Source organism: Stegodyphus dumicola, chromosome 5, assembly GCF_044657685.1.
Source record: "Stegodyphus dumicola isolate Sdum_Otavi_A_Nest chromosome 5, ASM4465768v1".
NCBI lineage: Eukaryota > Metazoa > Arthropoda > Arachnida > Araneae > Eresidae > Stegodyphus > Stegodyphus dumicola.
The window spans coordinates 170,844,664-170,868,631 of NC_140772.1; the positions used below are offsets into that span (position 1 = coordinate 170,844,664).

General features: G+C 36.6%; 1 protein-coding gene across 4 annotated transcripts in view; it reads left to right on the forward strand.

Annotated features, from left to right (window-relative positions):
- The window catches only part of LOC118199417 (urocanate hydratase-like), a 171,948-nt gene that overhangs the window by 95,362 nt on the left and 52,618 nt on the right, over positions 1 to 23,968 (forward strand). For all 4 annotated transcript variants that reach the window (XR_004759937.2, XM_035371273.2, XM_035371272.2 and 1 more), the window contains 2 exons: positions 7,786 to 7,883; positions 9,078 to 9,153. Coding sequence is in view for 3 of the 4 variants with exons in the window: in XM_035371273.2 (XP_035227164.1) it covers positions 7,786 to 7,883; positions 9,078 to 9,153 (174 nt within the window). In the remaining variant the exon portion in view is untranslated. The remainder of the gene's footprint in view (positions 1 to 7,785; positions 7,884 to 9,077; positions 9,154 to 23,968) is intronic.

The window sequence follows — 23,968 nt, forward strand, 5'->3', positions numbered from 1 at the left end:
CCCACGCAGCCTGCCAGAGTGCTAGAGCTGTGGCGCGCAGATTCCGTTTTAAATGAGAAACCGGCCATGGGATTTGTACTGGGACTGCTTCGACGTTATGGGCTGCTTCTTTTGCAAGCCGATCTGCAGTCTCATTACCATGATTCCCGATATGGGTTTCGTCCATTCTAGATTAATTTTTAATTCTTTATGAGTACGTAAGTATTCCTGAATAGCTGCTATTATTGGAGAACTGTGGGTGGGGTTAAGGATGGCGCATAACGTAGACAGGCTGTCTGTTATTATGTAACTATTGTATAGCCTCAGCTGAATTATCGCTTGCAGTGCATAGCTTATAGCTGTGGCCTCGCTTTGAAAGACACTATTGTGCGCTTCCATATGCCCCTTCCATTGGCTTACTATTCTACCCTCTTTAAGTGCTGCATATGCACAGCCTACACTGTCGTCTATTTTAGATCCATCCGTATAATAGGTAACATCTATGTTCGTGGATCTTGTGGTCTGCTTTAGGTTGACATTAACACCCCGTCCTTGCAAAGACGGGTGCCTGTCAAGGTTGATGACTGCTCTTTCGAGGTTATCTGAAGTAAACACCTCTTCTCCAAATTGCGTTGTTTGGCTGAGTTGCTTGACTATCTGGTACGTAGCTTCCTTCTAGACACTAATGGACAAGGGTAGTATGCCAGCCAGGACTGCCAGTGCATTGGTCGGGGAAGTTCTAAATGCTCTCGTGATATTTAATAAAAACGGCCGTTGGATGCTTTGCAAATGCTTTACTTTTCTGCCCTGCATCGGTAAGGCCCAGACAGCTGCTCCATACGTCACGATCTTCTCAGTGACGGTGTTATAGAGGATCTTGAGGATATGGGGGTTGAGACCCCAGCGATATCCTTTCATCATCTTGAGCTGCTGAGCGATGCTTGCTGTGCGCTGTTTTAGAGAGAGCACATGCGCTATCCAATTCAGTTTGTCATCAAATATTATTCCCAAGTATTTGAGTTCTCGCTTAATTGCAAGTCGTTTCCCATTGAGCGTGATGCGTGGTTGTCGCGTTAGGGAGCCTCCTTTTTTGGAATCAATAAAACTTGGGATTTTTCTTCGGCAATCTTCAACTTCAGCGTTGCACATCGCTCCTGAAAGAGGTCGCAGGATTCTTGGCAGTTTCTCTGCAATTGCTCTCTAGTGGGGCCTTGTACTATTAGTGCCGTGTCATCGGCATATGCAACTATTTTCGTGTGACTTGGCCACGGCTGTGTAAGTATACTATTGTACGTTAAGTTCCATAGAAAGGGTCCCGCGCAGAAACCCTGCGGACATCCCCTTGTTTGATTATTTTGTAGTATGCCACTATTATGCTGCAGAATTAGTTTTCGTTCTGCGAGATAGTTCTCCAGTGTCCGATAGATATTCCGTGGACAGCGTGAGTTCCTTAGTGCCCGTAGGATTGCCGGCCACCACAACGTGTCAAAGGCACTTTTGAGATCGACTGAAATGAACGCGGTGTGATGACCGGACAATCTGTTTTGTAGGAGACATTCTTTAACCTTCATGAGAGCATGGACGGTGGATCTGCCTGTACGGAACCCATATTGATCCACGCTCAGGTAATTACTAGAGTGCAAGTTATGTCGGAGCCTGTTCACTAGTAACTTTTCAAATGTCTTACCAAGCGCTGATAGTAAGCATATTGGTCTGTAGGCATCCGCTCTTCTCGGATCCTTGTTCTTTTTAAGGAATAGCATTACTTGGCCGATCTTGAAGCACCTGGGGAACGTGCCAGTACTTAGTAGCTTGTTGAATAGCTGTCGAAATAGATTGATATTCGAACGCACAATAAGTTTAATTATACGATAGTCTACTCCGTCCGGCCCAGGTGCTTTTTTTTGCGGTAGGCACTTTAAGACGTGCAATATTTCTTGTTTTGTGAAACAAGCATCTTCTGCAGTATCAATGTCCGAGGTATCATATCGGATTATTCTATGTGCTTGCGTGTCTTCGGAGGGGTCGTCTGTGGCGAAGACCGCCTTCACGATTTCTGCAAGCATGGTCTCTGTGAGTTTATTGGAAATCTCTGGGACAGGTAGCAGATGGAAGGAGGCGGGTTTGAAAAGCTTACACGTGGCAATCTTGTGGTGTATGCCATATATTTCGGTATTTTCCGTGCAAAATTTCCGTGCAAAAAAAATTGGACTGCAAACGTCGAAGCAGTCCCAGTACAAATCCCATGGCCGGTTTCTCATTTAAAACGGAATCTGCGCGCCACAGCTCTAGCACTCTGGCTTTCCAGTTTTCTCCAGCTTTCCAGTTTGGCCTGTAGAATCATTTTCTTATATTTTGCTCTTTCCTGTTGAAAGGTGATGAGCGTGTTAGAAGAAATATTGTGACGCCGCTCCTGCTAAGGGCGCGAACTTTCTGCTCTTGTTCTCTGAGATGACTGCTCCACCAATTTAGATTAGAGATCTTTTTGGTTGTTCTGGTTGGCAACAGTTCATTACAAACTGTTCTTATGGTGGACATTATGTCACTCGTTATAACTTCTAAGGCTTTTTTTTGTAGTTGCTTTTTCGATCAACTCTACGAAATGGGCAAGTTGGGATTTAATGGCTGCAGTAAATGTCCTTACTTTATTACTTGGCAAGTTATACCTCTTGATTATCGAGGTGGCTGTCTCACTGGCGATAGAAAATCTAATATAATTGTGGTCTGAAAGGCTTAAGCCTTCCACGACCGTCCAATCCTGAATCTTTTGCGCAATTTGCAATGTTGCTACTGTAAGGTCGGGCCATCCCTGTGAGTGGACGCGATCGAAGGTGGGTGCAGCATCATGATAATTAAGTACGCTCATATTTTGACTAGAAAAGAAATCTTCTAGTATCCGGCCTTTAGGATCAGTGCTGGCATATCCCCATGTGGAACTGTGGGCGTTGAAATCCCCAGCACATAAGATGTTATGGGACCTGTACCGCTGAAGTAGTTGCTGCATTCGCTGGATAGTTGTATGTAAATTAGCTGTCGGAGGGGAGTATAGTGAGACCAAGAGAACCGTTATGTTGTGCATCTCAAGAAGAATAGCCACGAAGTCTCTTTCTGTGGTGATGATAACCGGTGTCCACGCTGGGTTGCAATTGATCAGTATTGCACGGGGTGAATCGTTAACATCTTCTTTTTGGTACACTGTCCATTGTAGAGGATAGCCTACCGCTTTTCCCTTCAAGCAGTATGGTTCTTGGGCAAATATTAGATCAACCCCTTCGGTTGCGGCATATGCGGCAGCTTGTGCCGTGGCTGCTTTGGCATGTTGCAGATTAATCTGAAGGCACCCTATTGGTGTTTGAACTGGGATCGTGTCCATATTAATGTCCGTTGTCAATGCAGCGTCCAGTTGCTGAGGTGGCTGGGTTAGACTATTACTGGTATGAGGTGCAGAAGTAACTGAAGGCTGTGACGTACTTGCTTCTGTATGGGTGTTCACAAACACTTTCTCTTCAGTATTCCGTTGCGCTACGGACGTTGTCAACTGCCCGTTGATAAATTGCGCATTCTGCTGCATAGGCAGGGTGGTGGAAATTGTATCTGGTACCCAACCTGTAATTTGCGTCTCCGCAATTAATGCATGATGGTTGGTCTCCAGTGCAGTCTCTGGTTGCATGAGCGCCGGAGCAGAAACCGCAGAAGATCTTGGAGGACCTGCACACCTGTTACTACCACAGAAGAAGATATATTTACTTGTGTTTTTGGACTTCTGCAGAAATACAATCTACCTTTGGCAAAATTAAATTCTGTAGCTACAGATGGCGCTCCATCAATGACCGGGAAAAACAAGGGCTTCGTAGCATGACTAAGAAAAAAAACTTAGTGAAATTCAACGGTTCAAACATTCATCGTATGCATTGTATTATACATCAAGAAGTTCTATGCACGAAAGTAATAAATATGGAGAATGTTTTGTCATATATAAAAAAAGTTATAAATTTTATAAGATCTCGAGGTTTAAATCAGCGTCAACTCACTGCTTTCTTAAGTGAGTTAGATAGTGAATATTCGGGTTTGTTCTACTATATCGAGGTACGTTGGTTATCTCGCTCCAATATTCTCAATCAATTCTGGGATTTGAAAGAAGAAATATGTCAGTTTTTAAAAACGAAAAATCAAGACGTAAGTTTGTTTTACGATCCAATATGGATACAAGATTTATCTTTCTTGGTTAATATAACCAAACACTTAACCGATTTAAATTTGTCGTTACAAGGAAAAGATCATATCATTACGAACATGTTTTACATAATTAAAGCATTCAAATGTCAACTAGTTCTTTGGGAAAAACAACTTAAAAATGAAGATTTGACGCACTTCCCGACATGCAGCAGGAATAAATCAAGTTTAGATGGTACTTGTTCGTATCAAAAATACGCAGAAAAAATTGCAAATTTAACAATTGAATTTGAAACGAGGTTTAATGATTTTAGTTCCCTCGAAGACAATTTTTTTTTCGATTTTCTGAATAAGTATTGACTCAGTACCCAGCCATATGCAAATGGAGGTGATCGAGATTCAATGCAACTCAAATTTGAAAGCAAAATTCATTGAAGTGGGCGTGCCTGAATTCTACAAATATTTACCAGCCAGGTTTGAAAATACTCGAAAATTCGCATATGAAATTTTTCCATGTTTGATAGCACTTATCGGTGCGAGCAGTTATTTTCAGTCATGAAAGGTAATAAGTCTCCTATTAGAAACCGTATTAATGATGCTCACCTTGGGTCAGCGTTGAAAGTTATCACTGCAAACAAAATTTCTCCCGAAATAGCAGAGAAGAGATGTCAAGTATCAGGACGTAAACATTAAATTTTTCTTGTTCTTTTCTATATATATGTTTATTATTGTATTATTCGAAATAAATCTACGTTTCTATGAATATTGATTTTTTTTTTTTTTTTTATTCGGCCCGCCTAAAGTTAAACCTTGTTTGTTTGGCCCAAGTGTACCTATGAGTTTGACATCCCTGGTGTAGTTAGTAGACAGAGCGACGCTGTCACATCTGGATTCGATTTCCGGTGTTTTAATTTTTGTTTGTTTTTGATTAATCGCGAGGTTACCGACATTCTTTGCTTGGCGTGTTTTAGAATCCGCGTATGTTTTCTTTGAGTTTTGGCGCGATTCATTTTTTTGTTTCGATTTTAGGTGATAACACTCTGGTCTAAAATGGTTATTTTTATGACAATATGAGCAAAACTTTTCTCTCTTTGTCTTGTTTTGAAATGAGGCTTTAAATGCCTTCGAATCTGATGAATTATTTTTCAACTCTTGTTAAATTCGTCAATTAATTTCCCTTTTAAGAATTCTGGATTCAGTTCCGATTCTGCTCTGGCTTCAAGAGCCGTAATGAGCGTATCGTAAGAACTAGGCATTGAACAAAACAAAAGTGCCGAAACGTGTTCGTCTTTGATGTTCTCACCTATTGATTTGAGTTTATCGACTAACTCCAGTAATGTATTTATATGTGTTTGCATATTTCCGTCTTCTTCAAGCTTCAAACTGTAAAGCTTTCGCAAAAGAAATAGTTTAATTGAAAGATTAGACCTTTCATGTACTTGCCTGAGTTTTTCCCATGTGACTTTAGCAGTTGTTTCATGTCTAATGTGAATTATTTGGCTGTCTTCGATAAATAAATTTATCATCGCACGACATTGCCGATCCCGTTTACTCCATTGTTCTGTAATGGGGCTTGAAGGAACACCTTCGATTACATCGTAAAGATCCTCCTTTATTAGTAGCATTTGCATTTTGAATTTCCATGTTGAGTAATTGCTGGAATTCAGTTTCGCAATTTGCATTTGACTTGAATTCAACATTTTTGTACAGTTGAAAAATTTATTTTCGGTTTTGATATGAAACTGCAGTTTAGCTTTTATAGCTTTTTTTTCTTTATTGTTATTTAATTAAGCTCTGATCTTTTCCTCAGTCTCATAATCTTTTGTTGTAAAACATTTTATAGCCTTGAAATTTCACAACAAATTAATAAAAATAGAGAGCAAAATGATTCTTCTTACCTTGTATCCAGCGCAGCATTAAGCGAGATCATACCTAATTAACTTGTAATCCAAAATAGGTGTAGACGGAAATTGTAAGATCACAAAACACATTCTTTATTAATACATGAAAAATAGATAAAAATTCGTTAGTATTCCAAATACATATTGAAAAAAGGAGTTATATTATAGAGTGTCATATCATTGTCCTTTCCTGAAGGAGTGAGAAAAGTAAGTGTAAAGAATAAGTGTGTTACACACTTTTGCAGGGTTTCCTGTTTATACAGTTTATCGTGCTATTGGCGACAGTCCATCACTATATGCATACCAACAGTGTACTTGTTTGAATATTTTATATGGATGTGGTTCCCCCCCCGGGGGGTCGACGTAGAGAACTCTGCGAAGCTACTGGTTAGGATCTGTACCTAGGCAGTCTCGGCCACGGGGGTATAAAATCACGAGCCTGGCGGTTCCAGAGCCCGGGGTTGGGTCATTTGTATGGCTGGACCTCGGGGGAAAGGTGTAAGACGTATACCAGATGGTTCTGTAGCTTGGTGTGGAACGGCACCACGGTGTGGGACGGCACCGAGTTTGCTAGGTAATGTCCTGATGGGACGCGCTGCCCGTGTAGTACTGGCGGGAGCATTTAAACGACCGGTCAAGTCCATCAGGTTTTCAGGTCCGGCCTCCGTCGAAAAACCGAGAACGGGGAGTGGTGACCCCTCGGGCCCGGCCCAGTAAGCGGAGGATTTTTGGAGTTATTCAGTCTGAGGATAAGATCCGGTGTTGGACCCGCCTCTTCAGACATTAAGGATTAATTTAAAACTCCTAAGTGGTTTTTGTAAAATTGGGCTCAGGCTAAGTTTTGGATTTGTGCCCCACGACTCCAGCCCATAGAGTCGAATTCGTTCTTGTAGCCTACCTGCCACGACCTCCCCCTGCCTGATATGGGGGTTCACAGTAGGTCGATTCCCTCAGTTGCGTCACTGTTCGCAGGAGAGGTGTAAAAATGTTGATTGATTATATGGATGTGGATTTTATAAGGACATTTTTAGGTTCAGTATTATCTTTTAGTATGTTATTCTGTCCTTACCACAACTGTAAGAATAAAATGCTGCCTTTTCAGGTAAATTGTATTTTGAATTTTTTACGGTATTTTGGTAAGCATATTTTTGCATTTCATTTTATATCTTATAGTGTTTCTTTGAAGTACTAATTGCTATACTATTATGTATTGTATTGAATTCACCTCCTAGTAAATTTAGTGAGAGGATGTAGTAAATAATTTGCTAATTTTCCCAGATGGTAACACTTACCAAGCTCATTTTGTAATTATATCTTGTAACTTAGCATGCGCTGTCTACTAGAACCGAAAACATACATTAGAGCGAATAGAGAGGTCAAGGAAAGCTGTATGCAGAGCGAATTATAAATGAAAATTATATTTTTATAAACAGCACCTTTATTACCTAATGCGACATGCACAGCGTGTATTCATACCTGTAATAGTTTTCTTCATTTGATGTGGCAAAGAAACACTGTACTATCGTGAACATTTTCTCTACCTGATATTTATTAATTTGCTGTCTGAAATATTATACTGTCATATTTTTCTTTTATTCTTTATTTTAGTTTCTATTAAAAATGATTTAAACATTCACTTTAGCTACTTCACTAAAGTGAATGTTACACTAAAATGTCTTAAAATTATGAAAATACATTTTAACATTAAAAAATTATTTTTAATTCATTTTAGTCTCAGGCGTCATATATCAGCGATTAACTTCTTATCAGAAAAAGGTTTATTTTTCTGGGATTATGGCAATGCATTTCTTCTTGAGGCTCATAGAGCAGGCAAGTTCTATTTGTTTTTTTTTTAGTGTTTTTTACTGCTTAGCGTCTGAAATGAATTTCGGCAATGTTTTCTAAAGTTTTACATGTACTGTAGTCCTACTTCATAACCTCAATTGAAAATGTTTTGAATTTTTCATTATATTTCATTCCATAATAAAAGTATAATCCTATTCTTTATTTAAAAAAATTACAATTTCTTATAACAAGGGGCTATACATAATGTTTCTAGTTGTAATTATTAGAATAATTAAAAACAATTTAGAGTTTATGCTTTAAATTTCATGCTTGAAAATAAGATTATATTTATGTAAAATCCTGACCATGAGTACAAAAATATTGTGACTATCAAATTGAAAAGAAGTTTCTCGAAAATTTAATATAAACGGCATCTGCAGTGAAAGGACAATTATAACTAATGCCATCTGTTTAAGAAAAGAAAATGCAGCAATAAATCAAAAAGTAAACTATTCGAAGGGTGGGGAGTTTAAATCTCTTTTCAAAATGATGCTCTCCATATTTAATGTTCTTTGCTTTATGTAAGAGATACGAAACTACCACAGATCTGATTCTAATGGTCAACAGCTAATTTAATAATACCATTTATGTATGCAGTTATGCTTACATAGTCTTCAAAGAAGTGTTTAATACCGTAAGCAAAATACAATTCGATGTGTCTATCTTACCTTCCCCAGTAATAAAGAAGTGAAACTATTTAATTACAGAAGTTAATGGAATTTGAATTATATCATTCGTGAAGTATATAACTAACAGATGCAGCATAAGTGATATGATCAAGTTTCAAACGCTACGCCCATTCTCCAACTTCAAAAGCATTAAAATATAGTAGTAAATATGTGATTTCTTCTTACACTATTCTTCTTAGATTATTCAGTATTATTTCAAGGGTCATACTGAAATGTTAACAAACCACTTAGACATTTCAGTAAATCTAAGTTAAAATTTTATATTTCTTTTCAACGTAAACCCTCTTCTCTTAGAAAAAAAAATCAAATTAATGGTTCACACAAACAAGAAATTTTGCTAATCACTAAAAAAAATTTACATTTGCATTAAATTAGTACTGTTCTGGTTTTAAGTAAAATTAATTTTGTTTAGTCTCCATGCAGTATTGGTTTCTATGCATAAATAATGATCTTTGAAATGATGAAATGTTTGAATATTTTAATATTTCAGGTGCCGATGTGGGAGCGAAGGAAGAAAATGGACGACTCGTCTTTCGATATCCGTCTTATGTACAGCACATAATGGGGTAAATTATTTTGATGTTTTATATATAATATTTCAACATTTATTAATTTTTTGTCAAAATGGACTAATAGGAACGGAGTATTTGAGAATTAGAAGCAGTGATCGTTTTAAAGGACATTAGTTGATGATTAATAAACCCATGGGAATGCAGCAATTTTTCGTCCGCGGGGGGAAACACTTTATAAAAAAGATAAACTTTCTCCAAAATAAACGCTTACCAAGCTCATTTAAATAAACACTTACCAAGCTAATTAAATAAATTAATAAATTAAAACTAATTAAATTACCTAATTAAATAAACACTTACCAAGCTACGAACTGGAATATGTTTTTCTTTATGGAAAAAGAAGTATAAGTTTTAGAAAGTATAAACATAGCCTAAGGATTACTTAGTATTTTTTCTCAGCATTAAATTAAATTAAAACATTATGATTAAATTTAAATATTTTCCCTAAAACAGTCTTATGTCTAATATCAATAGCTTTCCTTTTAATTCTAAATCGCATATCAATGCATTTTCTCCTAAAATGAACAATAAATTTCTGCTTAATACTCGGCTGGCCTACATTTATAGTCTTTTGCAAAAAGATACCTTAAAGAGACTTTTAGCATATTGTGACTGAGGAGCGAAAAAAAATAGATCTATAAAATGCTAAAGCTTTCGTTGATATATTACTCCGGAATTTGCGAGGAAATTTTTCTTATTTCTCACGAATACATTTGTAGGGTTTATATTTATTTTAACTAACATTTATTTTAAATTTAAACTACCTTTCCTGTCAAGCCTTACTTTCCCCTGGAACTGCCAATGCCAGAATATGTAAATTTTAGTAGAACGCGCAAGGATTCAAATTATCAGCGGAAGTATTATGATTTAAATAGAAGGGAAACGAGTTCGGTGTGTGATATTCTTACTTCACGAGCGCGGAGGTAGTTAGCGAGAAATTGAAGAACCCCGCGTTTCGGCCTATGTGCTTGGCGGGAAGTAGTGTTAATCGTTCAAGTGAGCTTCAAGTCTGCTGAATTAGCAGCGGTATTGTAAAACGCGGTGAGTTAGTTATTTTTAGAGAGCCTCGTAGTTAGAGTCTTGTCTTTAGTTTCTTTTCAGGTTATTATTTTTATTTGACCGCCGAGTTGGCGCAGTCTGTGAGCGTCAAGAGCACGCAATTGTAATTTATTACGTTGAATAAAAAGGGACTTAAACCCTTCACAAGATTCTATCTTTTATACAGTTTTCACAGTCACCTCTTGGTTGCGTGCAAGTTGGAGGCGCGCAACGTTACATTGGCGCCCGAACACTTATCGAACTGAAATGGCCGAAAATTGGGTGGAAGCCGCTGGACAAGACCAAGAAATGACAACTCAGTTGGAAGGATTTGGATACCTGGTCCAGACTTTGAGAGCGTCAATCAAGCCAAACGTCCATTTCGACGGAAAAAATTCGGTGGCGGTATTTCTAGAAGGTCTAGAAAACCACTTTCAGCTCTACCCTGTTCCTGAAAGACAAAAGGTTGCCATCGCCACATCAGCACTAAGAGGACAGGCCGCGCTATGGTGGAAAAATATAGGCAAATTTTTATTAGGGGAATTTGGAAGCCAGATATATACATTTGAAGATTTCAAAAAATCGTTAGTAAAGGCCTTTCCCATAGTGAAAGATCGCGCACGGCTGGAAGCCGAACTATATAGTTTCTATCAACGGAATATAGCAGAATTGACGGACTTTATTCTACGAAAAATCAAGCTAACGGATATGCTGTATGGAAAGAAACCCGATGCGGAGATTATTGAAATAATATTACCAAGATTGTTACCCGCTGTTCAAGACTACTTTGAAATTAGAAACCCAAGCACATTGCAGGAACTCTTCGAATTGGCGGTGAAGTTTCAAAATCGCAGAATAGCGGAAAAAGCGAGAGGGGAAACATATTCTCAAAGTACCCGAAGGAAATCTTCAAATGAGGAAACCAGAAATGGAAATCGCTCTTATGGGGGAAAGAGTTATCAAGCTAACGCATCGAAACTCGAAGGTCAAGGCCCAAAAAGAAAATTTGAAAATAAACATCCGCGTACCCAGAAGACACAGATTGAAAGGAAAGCTTTAAACGAGTAGAGGGGCCTGTGAAAGGGAGGGTCCAGACCCCGGAAGTTTTAAAAAAACCCTCAAATAGACATTTAAATACGGTCATCGTAAAAAACTCACAGCTACCAATTATACAAGTCCTGGTTGGCGATGTACCAGTAGAAGCCTCATCGATACAGGAGCAGAAGGAAATTTTATGAGTGAAAATTTCTTCAAAAGGAATTTTTATAGGGTACGATTATTTAAAACCAAAAATACGGAAATTATAGCGGCGCAAGGAAAAACATGTCACTGCATCGGGAAATTATCATTAAACTTACAGGTAAAAGAGGAAAGTCTCAAAGTATTAATTTTTGTGGTGAAAGATCTGCAACATTCTCTTATTTTAGGTATGGAGTTTTTAAGGGTCGCGAGGGCCAAATTAAATTTTCAAGATAGTTCCGTGGTGTTGGAGATGGACCAGAGGGTGGTGGAACCTGTGGAGACACCGCAATTGGACCTTAGCCATCTGAATGACAATGAAAGTAAAGCAATACAGCAAGTGGTGAGTAATTTTTCTTATTTGTTTTCAGAAAAACCAGGAAACTGCCAAATAGTTACGCACAAGATTCAATTAAATGGCGAAAAACCTTGTAGGACTAAACCTTATCGGTATGACAAACAAAAAGACGTAATCATCGAGGAACATATTCAGGAGATGTTAAAGAATAAAATAATAACGCCCATAAATAGTGAGTACGCGAGTCCAGTCGTACTATGTAGGAAAAAGAACGAGTTTCCTCCTTCGGATAAAAGGGCGTGGAGGTTTGCTATTTATTACAGAAAACTAAATAGTATTACCAAATTTCCAGTTTATCCTTTGCCGGTTATAGACGAGATCATTAGACAGATCAAATCGACAAGATATATGTCTACTTTGGACTTAACGTCTGGCTACTATCAAATAGCTATGAGACCCGAAGATATACATAAAACCGCGTTTATAACAAAATCGGGCACTTATGCATTTTTACGCATGCCTTTTGGGTTGTGTGGGGCCCCATCAACATTCCAGAGAGCTATGGACATTGTTCTAAAGTCTGTCCTAGGAAAATCAACTTTAATTTATCTAGATGATATAATTATAACGAGTAGTACGTTGGAACAACACATTAATGATCTAGAACAACTTTTTAAATTATTAAAAGAGGCCGGTCTTACAATTAACGCCTCAAAATGCAAGTTCGCAACTAAAGAACTTAAATATCTCGGTTATAAAATTTCGCAAAAGGGTATAGAAACGCAAGATTCAAAAATAAAAGCTATTAAGAATTTCCCACCGCCCAACACCGCCAAGAAACTTTCTTCCTTCCTTGGGTTATGTTCTTACTATCGATCTTTCATAAAAGATTTCGCTAATATTGTTGAACCACTCTTAGTAATCAAACGAAAAAGGGGTAAATTTACGTAGACAGCGGAAGCAAACACAGCATTTGAAAGATTAAAAGAAGCGCTCATTAATGCCCCTGTTTTAAAATTCCCGGAGGGGGACGAAAACCTGGAAATTGCAGCAGATGCGTCAGACTATGCGGTGGGTGCGGTTCTTATGCAAAATAACCATCCTCTGGCATTTTTTGGTAAAACGTTGAATCAGACACAAAGGAATTATACAGCTACAGAAAGAGAAACATTAGCCGTATTAATGGCTGTACACAAATTTCGAGTTTATTTCGGCAAATCGCCAGTAACAGTCTTTTCGGATCATGCGGCTGTTGGTAGGCTTTACTCGGGGAAAAACCTAACGCCCAGGTTAATAAGATGGGCTTTAAAACTCCAAGAATATAATATCACAATAAAATATAAACCGGGTAAGGAAAACAATGTAGCTGACGCACTTTCTCGTATAAAACTAGACGATGAAGGAAATGAACTTAAATGCGCTGTGTTGACTTCAAAAATTTTAGATTCTAGAGATACGGTTATTACTGAACTGAAAGCTGATCCTGAATTTGGAAATATCTATGCTTATTTGAAAGACCCCGAAAGCTTCGAGCACACAGATATCAATGCGATAAGAAATAGAGCAAAAAACTATGAAATAATAGATAATTTATTATTCTATACGAAAACAACAAACGAAAATCTTGAGTATAAACCAGTCATCCCAGCCTCGCTTCGATTAAGCATTTTGAAGGAGTTGCACGAAGCAAAAACAGCGGGCCATCTAGGGGTCAGAAAGACTTTAAAAAGGGTACGCGAGGCGGTATATTTCCCGCAATTATACAAAATAGTAACGGCGTATGTCAGGTCCTGCAATCAATGTCAGTTAATAAATGATAATTATTACAGCCCGGCCGGGTACTTAAATAGCATTCGCGCTACATTTTCGAATGAAATTTTAGGCATAGATCTTCTTGGTCCCTTCCCCCAGAGCGAGTTAAATAAAAATCGTTTTCTTTTAGTAATAGTAGATCATTTTTCAAAATGGACAGAAATTGTTCCACTTAAACGCGCGTCAGCCAAAACAGTCGCAGATGCATTCTTACACAGATACATTTTAAAATACGGTGCACCGGTAAAAGTCATTAGCGATAACGGAAAACAATTCATTAGTCAAATATTTGAAAACATATGCAATGGACTTGGCATACGCCATATCAAAATGGTTCCGTATAGACCACAGGCTAACATAGCAGAAAGAGTTAATAAAAACATAGTAAAAATAATTCGCAGTTACGTGAGCACACATCACAAGCGCTGGGATGGCTACATAAATGAATTAGCTTATGCTTTAAGAACGGCAAATCATGATACTACGGGGAAAACTCCAGCAGAATTATTTTTAGGCAGAAAGTTAATTACGCCTTTAGATAAATTATTCTTTGTGCAACAAAGAGAGCAGGAGTTTAAACAAAAAGATGTGCAAAAGCTGATTGATCAGGCGCTTAAAAGCTCGGATACGGCAAGAAATAAGCAAAAAGCATATTATAATAGAAAACGCCGTGAAGCAGATTTTAAAGTTGGGGATAAAGTATTGAAGCGGAAATTTTCTTTATCAAGTGCCCCAGACAATTTTACGGCAAAGCTAGCTCCAAAATTTGAAGGCCCCTATGTAATGCAGGAAATCAAAGGTGTCGTATTATATCTTAAGAACGAGAGAGGGGAGATCTGTAAAGCAAGTCCCGACCAGGTGAAAAAATACTATAATCCAAATGATTTTGAAATCCTTAAAAGTTTCTTGCAGGACTCAAGTCTAAACGAAATAGAAGGTCCAGAGACAACAACTATTCCACCACCCAAGAAACAGAGAACTGAAGAGAGACCTAGCCCTTCTACAACTCGGACGTCGGTATCAAAAAGAAAAAATAATTTTCAAACTCCAGCGTTTAAGAAAAACAAAAATACAGATGCACCGGGTAAAGAAACCGTGGTAAAGAGAAAAACACCACCTACAAAGGATAGCAGGAGAAATTACACATCAAGGAGAACGCGCACACGGCCACAGAGTCAGGTGCCAGCAAGGCCGCCGTTCCGGAAACTGAAACGGCAACAGGAGGCACAAAAATACGAGGAACAGAAGAAATTCAAGAAGGACTCCAGACCGGAGGACGTCAAGACCAGCCGTCCCAGGGAAAAACGGAAATGCCAACAACCAGACGATTACTCCGCCAAGAGGCCAGCATGTAGAGGACGCAAAAGAAAAAGTAATGTGGACGACACTCGGAGGTCAATAAGGAGAAGATTGACATCCATGAAACCTCTAACTTGGGAACAATATTGCCAAAAACGAATGACGGAGTTTCAAGCATCAAAAACTCAAAGATAAGTTAAAACCTTCTATAATTTTTTTTTCTCTTTTGTTCCGAAATGTTATGCATAAGTACGAAGTTCTATGTTTTGACGAAAGTCAATATGTCTCGGTTGAGACTTAGTTTTGTTTTACTTTATTTAGCTAAGGCAAAAGTATTATTTTCTTTAAGTGTAAAAGCTAAAAACAAGCATTTTCTGTTGGTCGAAAGACTAATTCTGTTATGTTAAAGCCAAAATTTGGCCGAAGATAAAAATAACTTCGTATTCTTGTATTAATAAGAATTTTACTTTCAGTGCCGCCAGCTTGGCGAAGAATGAGTAAAGTAAAAATTTATTTTCTCTTATTCATTTTATGGTAAATTGTAAAAAGCATATGTATTAAAATTTTGTAAATGTACGTAAATCCTTGAAGGTTATGTAAAATTAGAATTTAGTCTAGAAGCATAAAATTGTAGATGCTAAAAGTGAATGCTTAAAAGCAATGAAGTCAAAATTTAAGTATTAAACTGTAAAGTCATGCTTTAGAGCGAAAGCCTGCATGTTTAAAGATGAATGAGGGGGAAGTTAGAATGAATGTGTTTTGTAGGGTTCTCCACCTACATTTGAATTTTTAAGAATATTAAAGTAGCTCATTGAGTTGTAGAATGTCGAGTAAGGTGTGTCTATTTGGTCGTTGAATTCTAACAAATCATGGTGGTTAGGGGAAGTGTTGTAAGACTAAAACACGAATATTCCCGTTTGACACCACACACGGTGGAGAGCCAGGGTAAAGTTAAATTAATGCTTGGAAAATTGAATGAATGTGAAGTAAGCAATAACTAAGAAAAACGAATCGTTAAAAACAAAAATTTATTGTGTCAAGAAAGTGTAAATTATAATGTATGTAGAAAGATACTGATACTTATTCCTTCCAGATGCTGGAAGGAAAGACCAAGATTGATTGATGAAGTCCAGGAAAAGTTGCTGTAAGAAGAGAGCTTTATAACGATCAACAGAATTTTAGTATACAATTTGTTACATAAAATTTTTTTTTGTGTGAACGAGGTTCTCGCCAGTTAGTTCAGAATTAGAGAAACTTACAACAGGTCGTTTGTAGGACCTGCTTCCAAATTCTGGCAGCGGCAAATGTAGGGTTTATATTTATTTTAACTAACATTTATTTTAAGTTTAAACTATCTTTCCTGTCAAGCCTTACTTTCCCCTGGAACTGCCAATGCCAGAATATGTAAATTTTAGTAGAACGCGCAAGTATTCAAATTATCAGCGGAAGTATTATGATTTAAATAGAAGGGAAACGAGTTCGGTGTGTGATATTCTTACTTCACGAGCGCGGAGGTAGTTAGCGAGAAATTGAAGAACCCCGCGTTTCGGCCTATGTGCTTGGCGGGAAGTAGTGTTAATCGTTCAAGTCTGCTGAATTAGCAGCGGTATTGTAAAACGCGGTGAGTTAGTTATTTTTAGAGAGCCTCGTAGTTAGAGTCTTGTCTTTAGTTTCTATTCAGGTTATTATTTTTATTTGACCGCCGAGTTGGCGCAGTCTGTGAGCGTCAAGAGCACGCAATTGTAATTTATTACGTTGAATAAAAAGGGACTTAAACCCTTCACAAGACTCTATCTTTTATACAGTTTTCACAGTCACCTCTTGGTTGCGTGCAAGTTGGAGGCGCGCAACGTTACACATTCTATAGCATAAATGCCTCTTAAGCGAAACTATGTTATGTATAACTAATATGTGTAAAACAGTGTTTCTCAAACTTTTTTTAAGTGGGGACCGCTTTTAGAATATCCAGCGGACGAGATCCAAAAATTATACGTACTTCCTGCTTGGAATTTCATTTTGAATCCGGTGCCATTCGAGTGATTAAACTACTCTATTTCGTTCAATGATAGTTTGTTATTTTTAATATTGCACTTAATGGATCACGAAACCATAAAAATTCGTTTAGTTAACACCTCGAAAATAAGTTTCAAATTGTGAGCTCAGAGTTTAGAAATGTAAACATGTATAATTCCATGATTCTTTTTAAATAACGGTAACATTTTCTACTGGAAAATAAATGCTAAGGTTAGTAGTAGTAGAAGATTTCTCTGTTTCACCCAGCTAATTCGCAAACCAAGTTTCCTCTGGGTCTCTTTTATTTTCTCATGGGCATTGAGAACAGAAGAACATGTTACAGGAAGACACATATGCTAAATGTAAGGCTACTTTCACGGGAGACTATCGGGATTTCACAAAAGCACTAATTCCATAAATATTTTTAAAAAAATTTAATTGAACACACACACATATTTACCTATATACATACATACATGTTATATACATACTATCAAAGAATTACGTTGTACACAGAGAATTAGTTAATTTAGTTTTGAGAATACATCTGCAACATATGCTAGCGTACTTAGCCACATATGATTAACAAGAAATGATCTAAAAATCATCCTTAATATCATTTACAAATAGCAGGATATTATTGGAAATCGAGAAGAGCACTTGTGATCCGCGGATCATAGATTGAGAAAAGATGCATAAATCATAGGACAATAAAATAAACACATTTCACATCTTTATATATATAAGCGGCTCAAGTGTTTGTCGCCGACAGTTTATTGTTGCCACTCGGAAAAATGAGCGTGGAAATTAACGTTTCCGCAGTTTTTAATTAATATCTCAGCCGATTAAACTTGTACGAAGATGAGAATAGTATCAATGTGTTCGGAGAATTTTTTGGAATCCGAGGATACGCGTTTCGAATTTCAACTCGGCGTCGTTCTGTAGATATTCTAGAAAAAATAATTTGGCACGTAGCCAAATCCCTCTAATAGGAAAAACCCAAGAAAGAAAGTGGAAAATGTAGGGAAAACGTAGGGGAAAATTAGTTTTTAATTAATATTACGCCTAATTAAAGTAACACGAAGACGCGAATGGTCAAAATGGCGTGCCACGGACCTGCGGAATCCAACGGTGTGCTTCGCTAAGCCTGGTAGCCAGCCGTTTCCAAGGAGATAATGTTACTTCACCCCATATATATATGTGGTTTAATATATCTTTATTATATGCGGCTTAGGTGTCTGTTTGTCGCCGATAGTTTATTGGTTGTTTGCGTAACTGTACTAGCCAACGGAGTGAAGTTGCCACGGCACAGGTTTGCCGTTTAAATTAAGACGTAGACAATTTCCTGTAAAACTTGCCTTTGCTATGACCACACTTAGATCTTAGCCAAAAGGCCGAGAAGCGATATCCTTTGCTATGACCATCAATAAGTCTCAGGGTCGAACGTTTAAGCGTGTTCGCATTTTTTTACCTGAGCCTGCATTTGGACACGGCCAACTTTATGTTGCTTGTTCAAGAGCTCGTGAAAGAACAGACGTAAAATTTAAAATAATGGATGATCCTCTGCAAGGCGAGCTTAAAAATGATGGAAAGATCTGCCCAAGAAATGTGTACAAAATGATCTTTGACATGTGAATTAACATTTTATTATTTAAATCACCTTTATTTATTGAGCTAGCGGTGGCTCTTAAGAAAACGTACCGCCAGTGGTTTCCTTCATTGCACTCTACTTTAAGCAATTAAGCAAGTAGAAGGAGGAAACCCCGTGGGGCAGTAAGCAAAGGGGCGTCCTCGCCGCCTGCTTTGGGTAATTCAGTTTGAATTAGCAGACACCTTTGCACAAATCATTTTAATTACAATTTATAATATCTTGAACAGCGGTCATTCCGTATGACCGCCGGGCTTTCTAGGTTATATATACGCGCGATGTGAATAGTATTTGATGGCTTGTATGTAAGTGCGCAAGAAATTTTTGCATTTTCCCATGCGTATTGTAGTAGTACAGATTGTTAATACATCCAACTACTGGTGCACAGGACCGGTCCAAATAATTACGGTGTCCTGCAAGTTGGAACACGCGGAAAGACTCTTTAACCGTCCTTTATTTAATTAAGATCATAAATAAGTGGCGCAGTGGCTAGCATGTAGCGCAGCATCACCACAGGTCCGGGGCTTGATCCGCGGGCTGCGCAAGGTTAACTGAGCAAAGTCGTACTGTTACCAATATAGTGCTCAAGGCTTTGCCAATGACAGGCGCAATCTTGCACTCCATGCCACGATGAATTTTGTGTGCTTTTGCTGATGTTACTGTCAGACAAATGAGATAAATCACACAAGATCATAAATAATTTTTATTAGCTTTTACAAGATACGTTTAGCTTAGGGTACAGTTGAGCGCGCACAAGCAACTCCTAATTGCAGTTGACACAAATGGGGAAAATTTCTTCCTGACCTATTTTTTCTTCAACATCTTTAGATCCGTTTACTTTGAATTCTTTAACAACACATAGCGCTGCAATTTCTCAATACTGTCTAAATTCCTGTCTCGGTGTTAAACCACATTATTAACTTTTCTCTAAGAATAATGTACCGGATCAAAAGACACAAAAATATTTTAATATTGTAATTTCTTTTAACAAACTAGATATCTTATTAAAATGGATGAGATCCTATTTATTTATTTATTTATTTATTTATTTTATTTATTTTTTTTTTTTTTTGGCTCTTCTAAGCTATATACTATATTCTTAAATTCGTACTTAGCTGCTTAAGTACTTTCAATTCTCATCTACCGTCTGGTTAACTGAATGGTTCAGCGTCAAGTGAGCATGACTTGTCAGAATTTCATAGCGCTTCGCAGATGCAGAAAATCAATAGATGCAAAATGGTTAACATCTTTATTCCACACCCAAAAATGTTTTTGAAATTGTTGAAGATTTAACTGTATTACTAAAAGCCAAAATTCATGGTATGAAGAGAAAGTACATAACGAACTCTTGAAAATAATGCTTGTATCCCACTTTTTTATCTCTCATGTTATTTTCCTGCAATATGTGAGATAATATTATGACACCTAATGTTGGATTTAAACGTGCGTGAGTTCGTGATTTTACCGCTAGCTCGTTGGATTTTCAAAATTAGGTGCTACTGATTTCTTTATAAGGGTTATTGTGATGGAAGTGATATTTCCAGGTTCATACAGACAAGAATTCAATAAAATTTAACTTGAACTTTAATGAGTCTTTATTTGAGAATTAATATTAAAGCACAAGTGACAATCTGCTTCACTAAACATTAAGTTCATGTCAAAATTTCACTGATTAATTTAACTCTAGGAGAAACCCAAATTCTACCTTATTTTAATATGCTAAACTTTCAACTGCAGCTTACTGTTTTGTTACAAGATTTCTGGGGACCCGGATTAAAGTGCAATATTCACCAGCAACTATATTTGCTCGCAGTTCGATCTCGGCCCATACTCGGATTGACGTTCTTCAGGAGACACAGATAGCCTCAAACAACTTCCACGGTTCCGTTTAACCTTAATTGTACTCCTATGATCGTCAAAAAAAAATTACATAACTATCTGGAGAGAACGCGCTGCATTGAGCAAGAAGTGATAGTAAAGATGCCAATTAACATCCTTTTTAATTAAAATAAACTATCACAATATATATGAAGCAACAATTGAATGAGACTTTTTCCAATTTGTGCGGTATGACCAATTTCATGAAATAGCAAAAATTCTAATCGTAACTGATCTAACGCAAAAATCTACCATTCTTAGAAACATATTCAACTATTCTTTGCGATTTGCGTCTGGCGTGCATCCTAAAACTATATACTTGTAATAATTTTTAACGCTCTTTTCATAATATTACCTAATGTAACATTTCATAATATTACATTTTACTAAGATATGTAACGGATCATCCAAATTTTGCTACTCATTGAACATATTCACTCAACAAGTGGCGTATTTGGTTATCAATTCAACTTATTTTACAAAGATTCTATTGAACTGGATTTCCTAACTTCTCTTTTTGATCGCCCTTTAAAGCTATATTAATTTTCGCTGGGAACATAAAAATAGAGAACGGTATTTTTTAAAGACTAGTTTCCACTTTTCTCTCTTCCTTATCAATTTCAACTTCAGTTTTGAATTTGGGACCTTTTAAGGAAATACTCTCAATTTATAAACAAAATTTGTATTATTTCAAGATTCTCCGTGATTAGAGAAAAGTTTAGAGAGTCTTTACCAGTCTCTGTATCCATGTTTCACAAGGCAGCCACAGTTAAGAGTTGAGTTATTGATAACACTAACAAAAACTTAGCGCCCTTTTCTTGCGAGTATATAACAAATAATGCTTCATCTGTTATCATTTGGGAGCCGACGAAAGCAATGATAAACAGAAAAACAATATATTATTACTCTATGGAAAATACCAACTTTTCATCAATAAATATCTGTGAGATACTTTTTAATCGAATTAATTCTAAAACTGTTAAGAATAGTCTCTAACCTAGTTCTCGGATTTCTTGAGAAGAATTAAGTTTTTTTTTTTTTTCCCCTAATACTCTTCTGTTTTTTGAAGTTGAAAACGAGTCGAGCAATTATTTTGCCACATATGACTGAATCTGAAGGTTTTTTTTTCCCTCGCATTTATATTTTCACTTAACCAATGCTTTTCCTTAATAACATCTGTTATGTTTACAAACTATACGAATACGAAACTCTGTGTCTTTGTCCTTGTTTGTTCTTTCATACTGAAGAATTCGAAATTTACTAAACTGGATTTGTTCCATCTTACATTTTCTTTCTCATATTTCCTCTTTATACTGGATACAATTCACATTTAGCAAAGACACTACGCAGATAAAAACTACATGAACCCAAAACTCACAAACGGTAAGTATGCTTTTGACACCTATGTATTAGATTTGAAGTGTTTAGGTGTAACCAACTTAGCCTCATAACTATGCTTGTGTTCTATCAGGTGGCAATTAATTCCCCACCACGATGTTCATGGAGTAACGTGCAAATAGAACACTGAATAAAAATTAAATTAGTTTATATTTCATGTTAGCACATTACTCTCTTAAAATTAATTAAATGCATACATATACTACTAAGTTAACTTTTATGTCATGCGTAACGATATATTTCCTTAAATTGCGTAGAAAAGCATTTTATAAGTTATTCAAAAGATTTTAATACGAAGAATTTGCCGAAACGTAAAGTTAACAAACCGTCTGATTCTTTAAATGGCAAAAGTCTAGAAAGATGTTTTATCATAATTTTGGTTGTAGAACAAATTTATGCTTGCGATTTGTTCCCAAATGCTTACAAGAAACTGACAGTTAATATAAAATTTAAAATAAAATGCAATTTTTTTAATTACATAAAGATAATAAGCCTTAAATATTATCTTAAAATAATTAATTTATTTTGAATTCTCAAAAAAATTTCCATTTATTTTGAATATTATATTATGTTTAATTTAATGTCATGCTTATTTTCATTATTATATCATATATTTCATCATGTCATGTTATACTTTTAAATTATATTATATTTCATCTTAATTATGAATGCTTTTAATTATTGATTTGAATTAAATATCACAGATCATTAATTAATTTATTATTTTATTATATTATAGTAATTCTAGAAGATCTCTTTATAATTATAAAAGCTTTTTTCTTTTAAAATTTAATACAGAGTTGTACAATAGTTAAGTAATATAGATAAAATATAGGCTAGTAAGATATAATATAGACATGTAAAGAAAAATACATCTTGACGGCGAATTGGACCAAAGGCGAACTGGCCCAAAGGCGAAAATGCCCAAAGGCATGATGGCGAAACGGCGCCGGTGAATAGTCCCATTCCCGGCTGAGACGCTTCTGTGGTTTCGATTAAAACCTTTCTATGCACCTACCGCTTGCCACATAATAGTCTACTTAACTTCCTGGAAGGAATGAGCTCCGTGTCTAAATAAGAAGCGACAGTAAGCCAGACACCCAGCCTAGACCGTTGAACAGCCTATACTCGGCAATTAAAACCTCCCAGTTCTCCGTAAACTCCATTAACTTCCCATCCAAAACAAACATCTAACGATCACACAGCCCGAGTCAAAATTGACAGTACCATTATGAGTCCCTGCAGCGCCTCAACGGACAACTGTGGTTCTCTCAGGGTTAAAGAGAAGTCCTTGTAAATTTTGGTTTCTCTAGTACTATGAAGGCAGCTAATCTCCTCATTGTGTCTACTACCCCCATATGGGCAGAGAGAGTGACCAGCTCGGAGGGGAGTTAAGAAGGAACAGTAAAGGTGCTAATTAAATAAAGTAAATTTTCACATACTTATTTGTTCACATTAACAGTGATATCAGGTTAGTCCCGTCCGCAGTCTAGTTCATGCATTACAAAAATATTCTAGATACAAAAACATTTTTTCGTGTATACACCACACGCATTAAAATACTTGTAAAGTCTACTTACTCTCTTAAATTAATATTCTTATCTTACTTATCGTATCTTAAATACTCATTAATACTCTTTATCTATGGAGTAGATACGTATGGAATATTCATAGAATATTCTATTCTATCCATGAATATAGTACCTTACTTCTACGTCTGATGTCAATCCAATTTGAGAATACGGGTACATTAGAAAGCATATATCTACCTGAGAACACAAATCCATTGTTCCTAGTGGGGGTGTTTTAAAAATTACGCAATGAGATACGACTGTAGTTGAGAAGAAACAACTGAAAAGGAAATGATACTTAAAGACAGAATTTGACTTCTAATTACTAGATTTCTGTTTCTAAATGTAACTGTGTGTAGACGTCGATTAGTTGGTTACCAAACGGAAGGGTTCCGTTTTCAACATACTTTGAAAAATCCCGTTCTAGAGAAAAAAACAGTTAAGCGTTAAAATATTCTAAACCCTAAGAATAGATAGTAGCTGTTAGTAGGGAGTTTGTGAAACAGGGACTTGCCATCAGTTAAGATGTCGGAAAATTTCTGTTTTAAAAAGGAGACAAGAAGTAATTAGTGGAAAATTCAACATATTTTTATTGATATTTACCGATGTCATTTG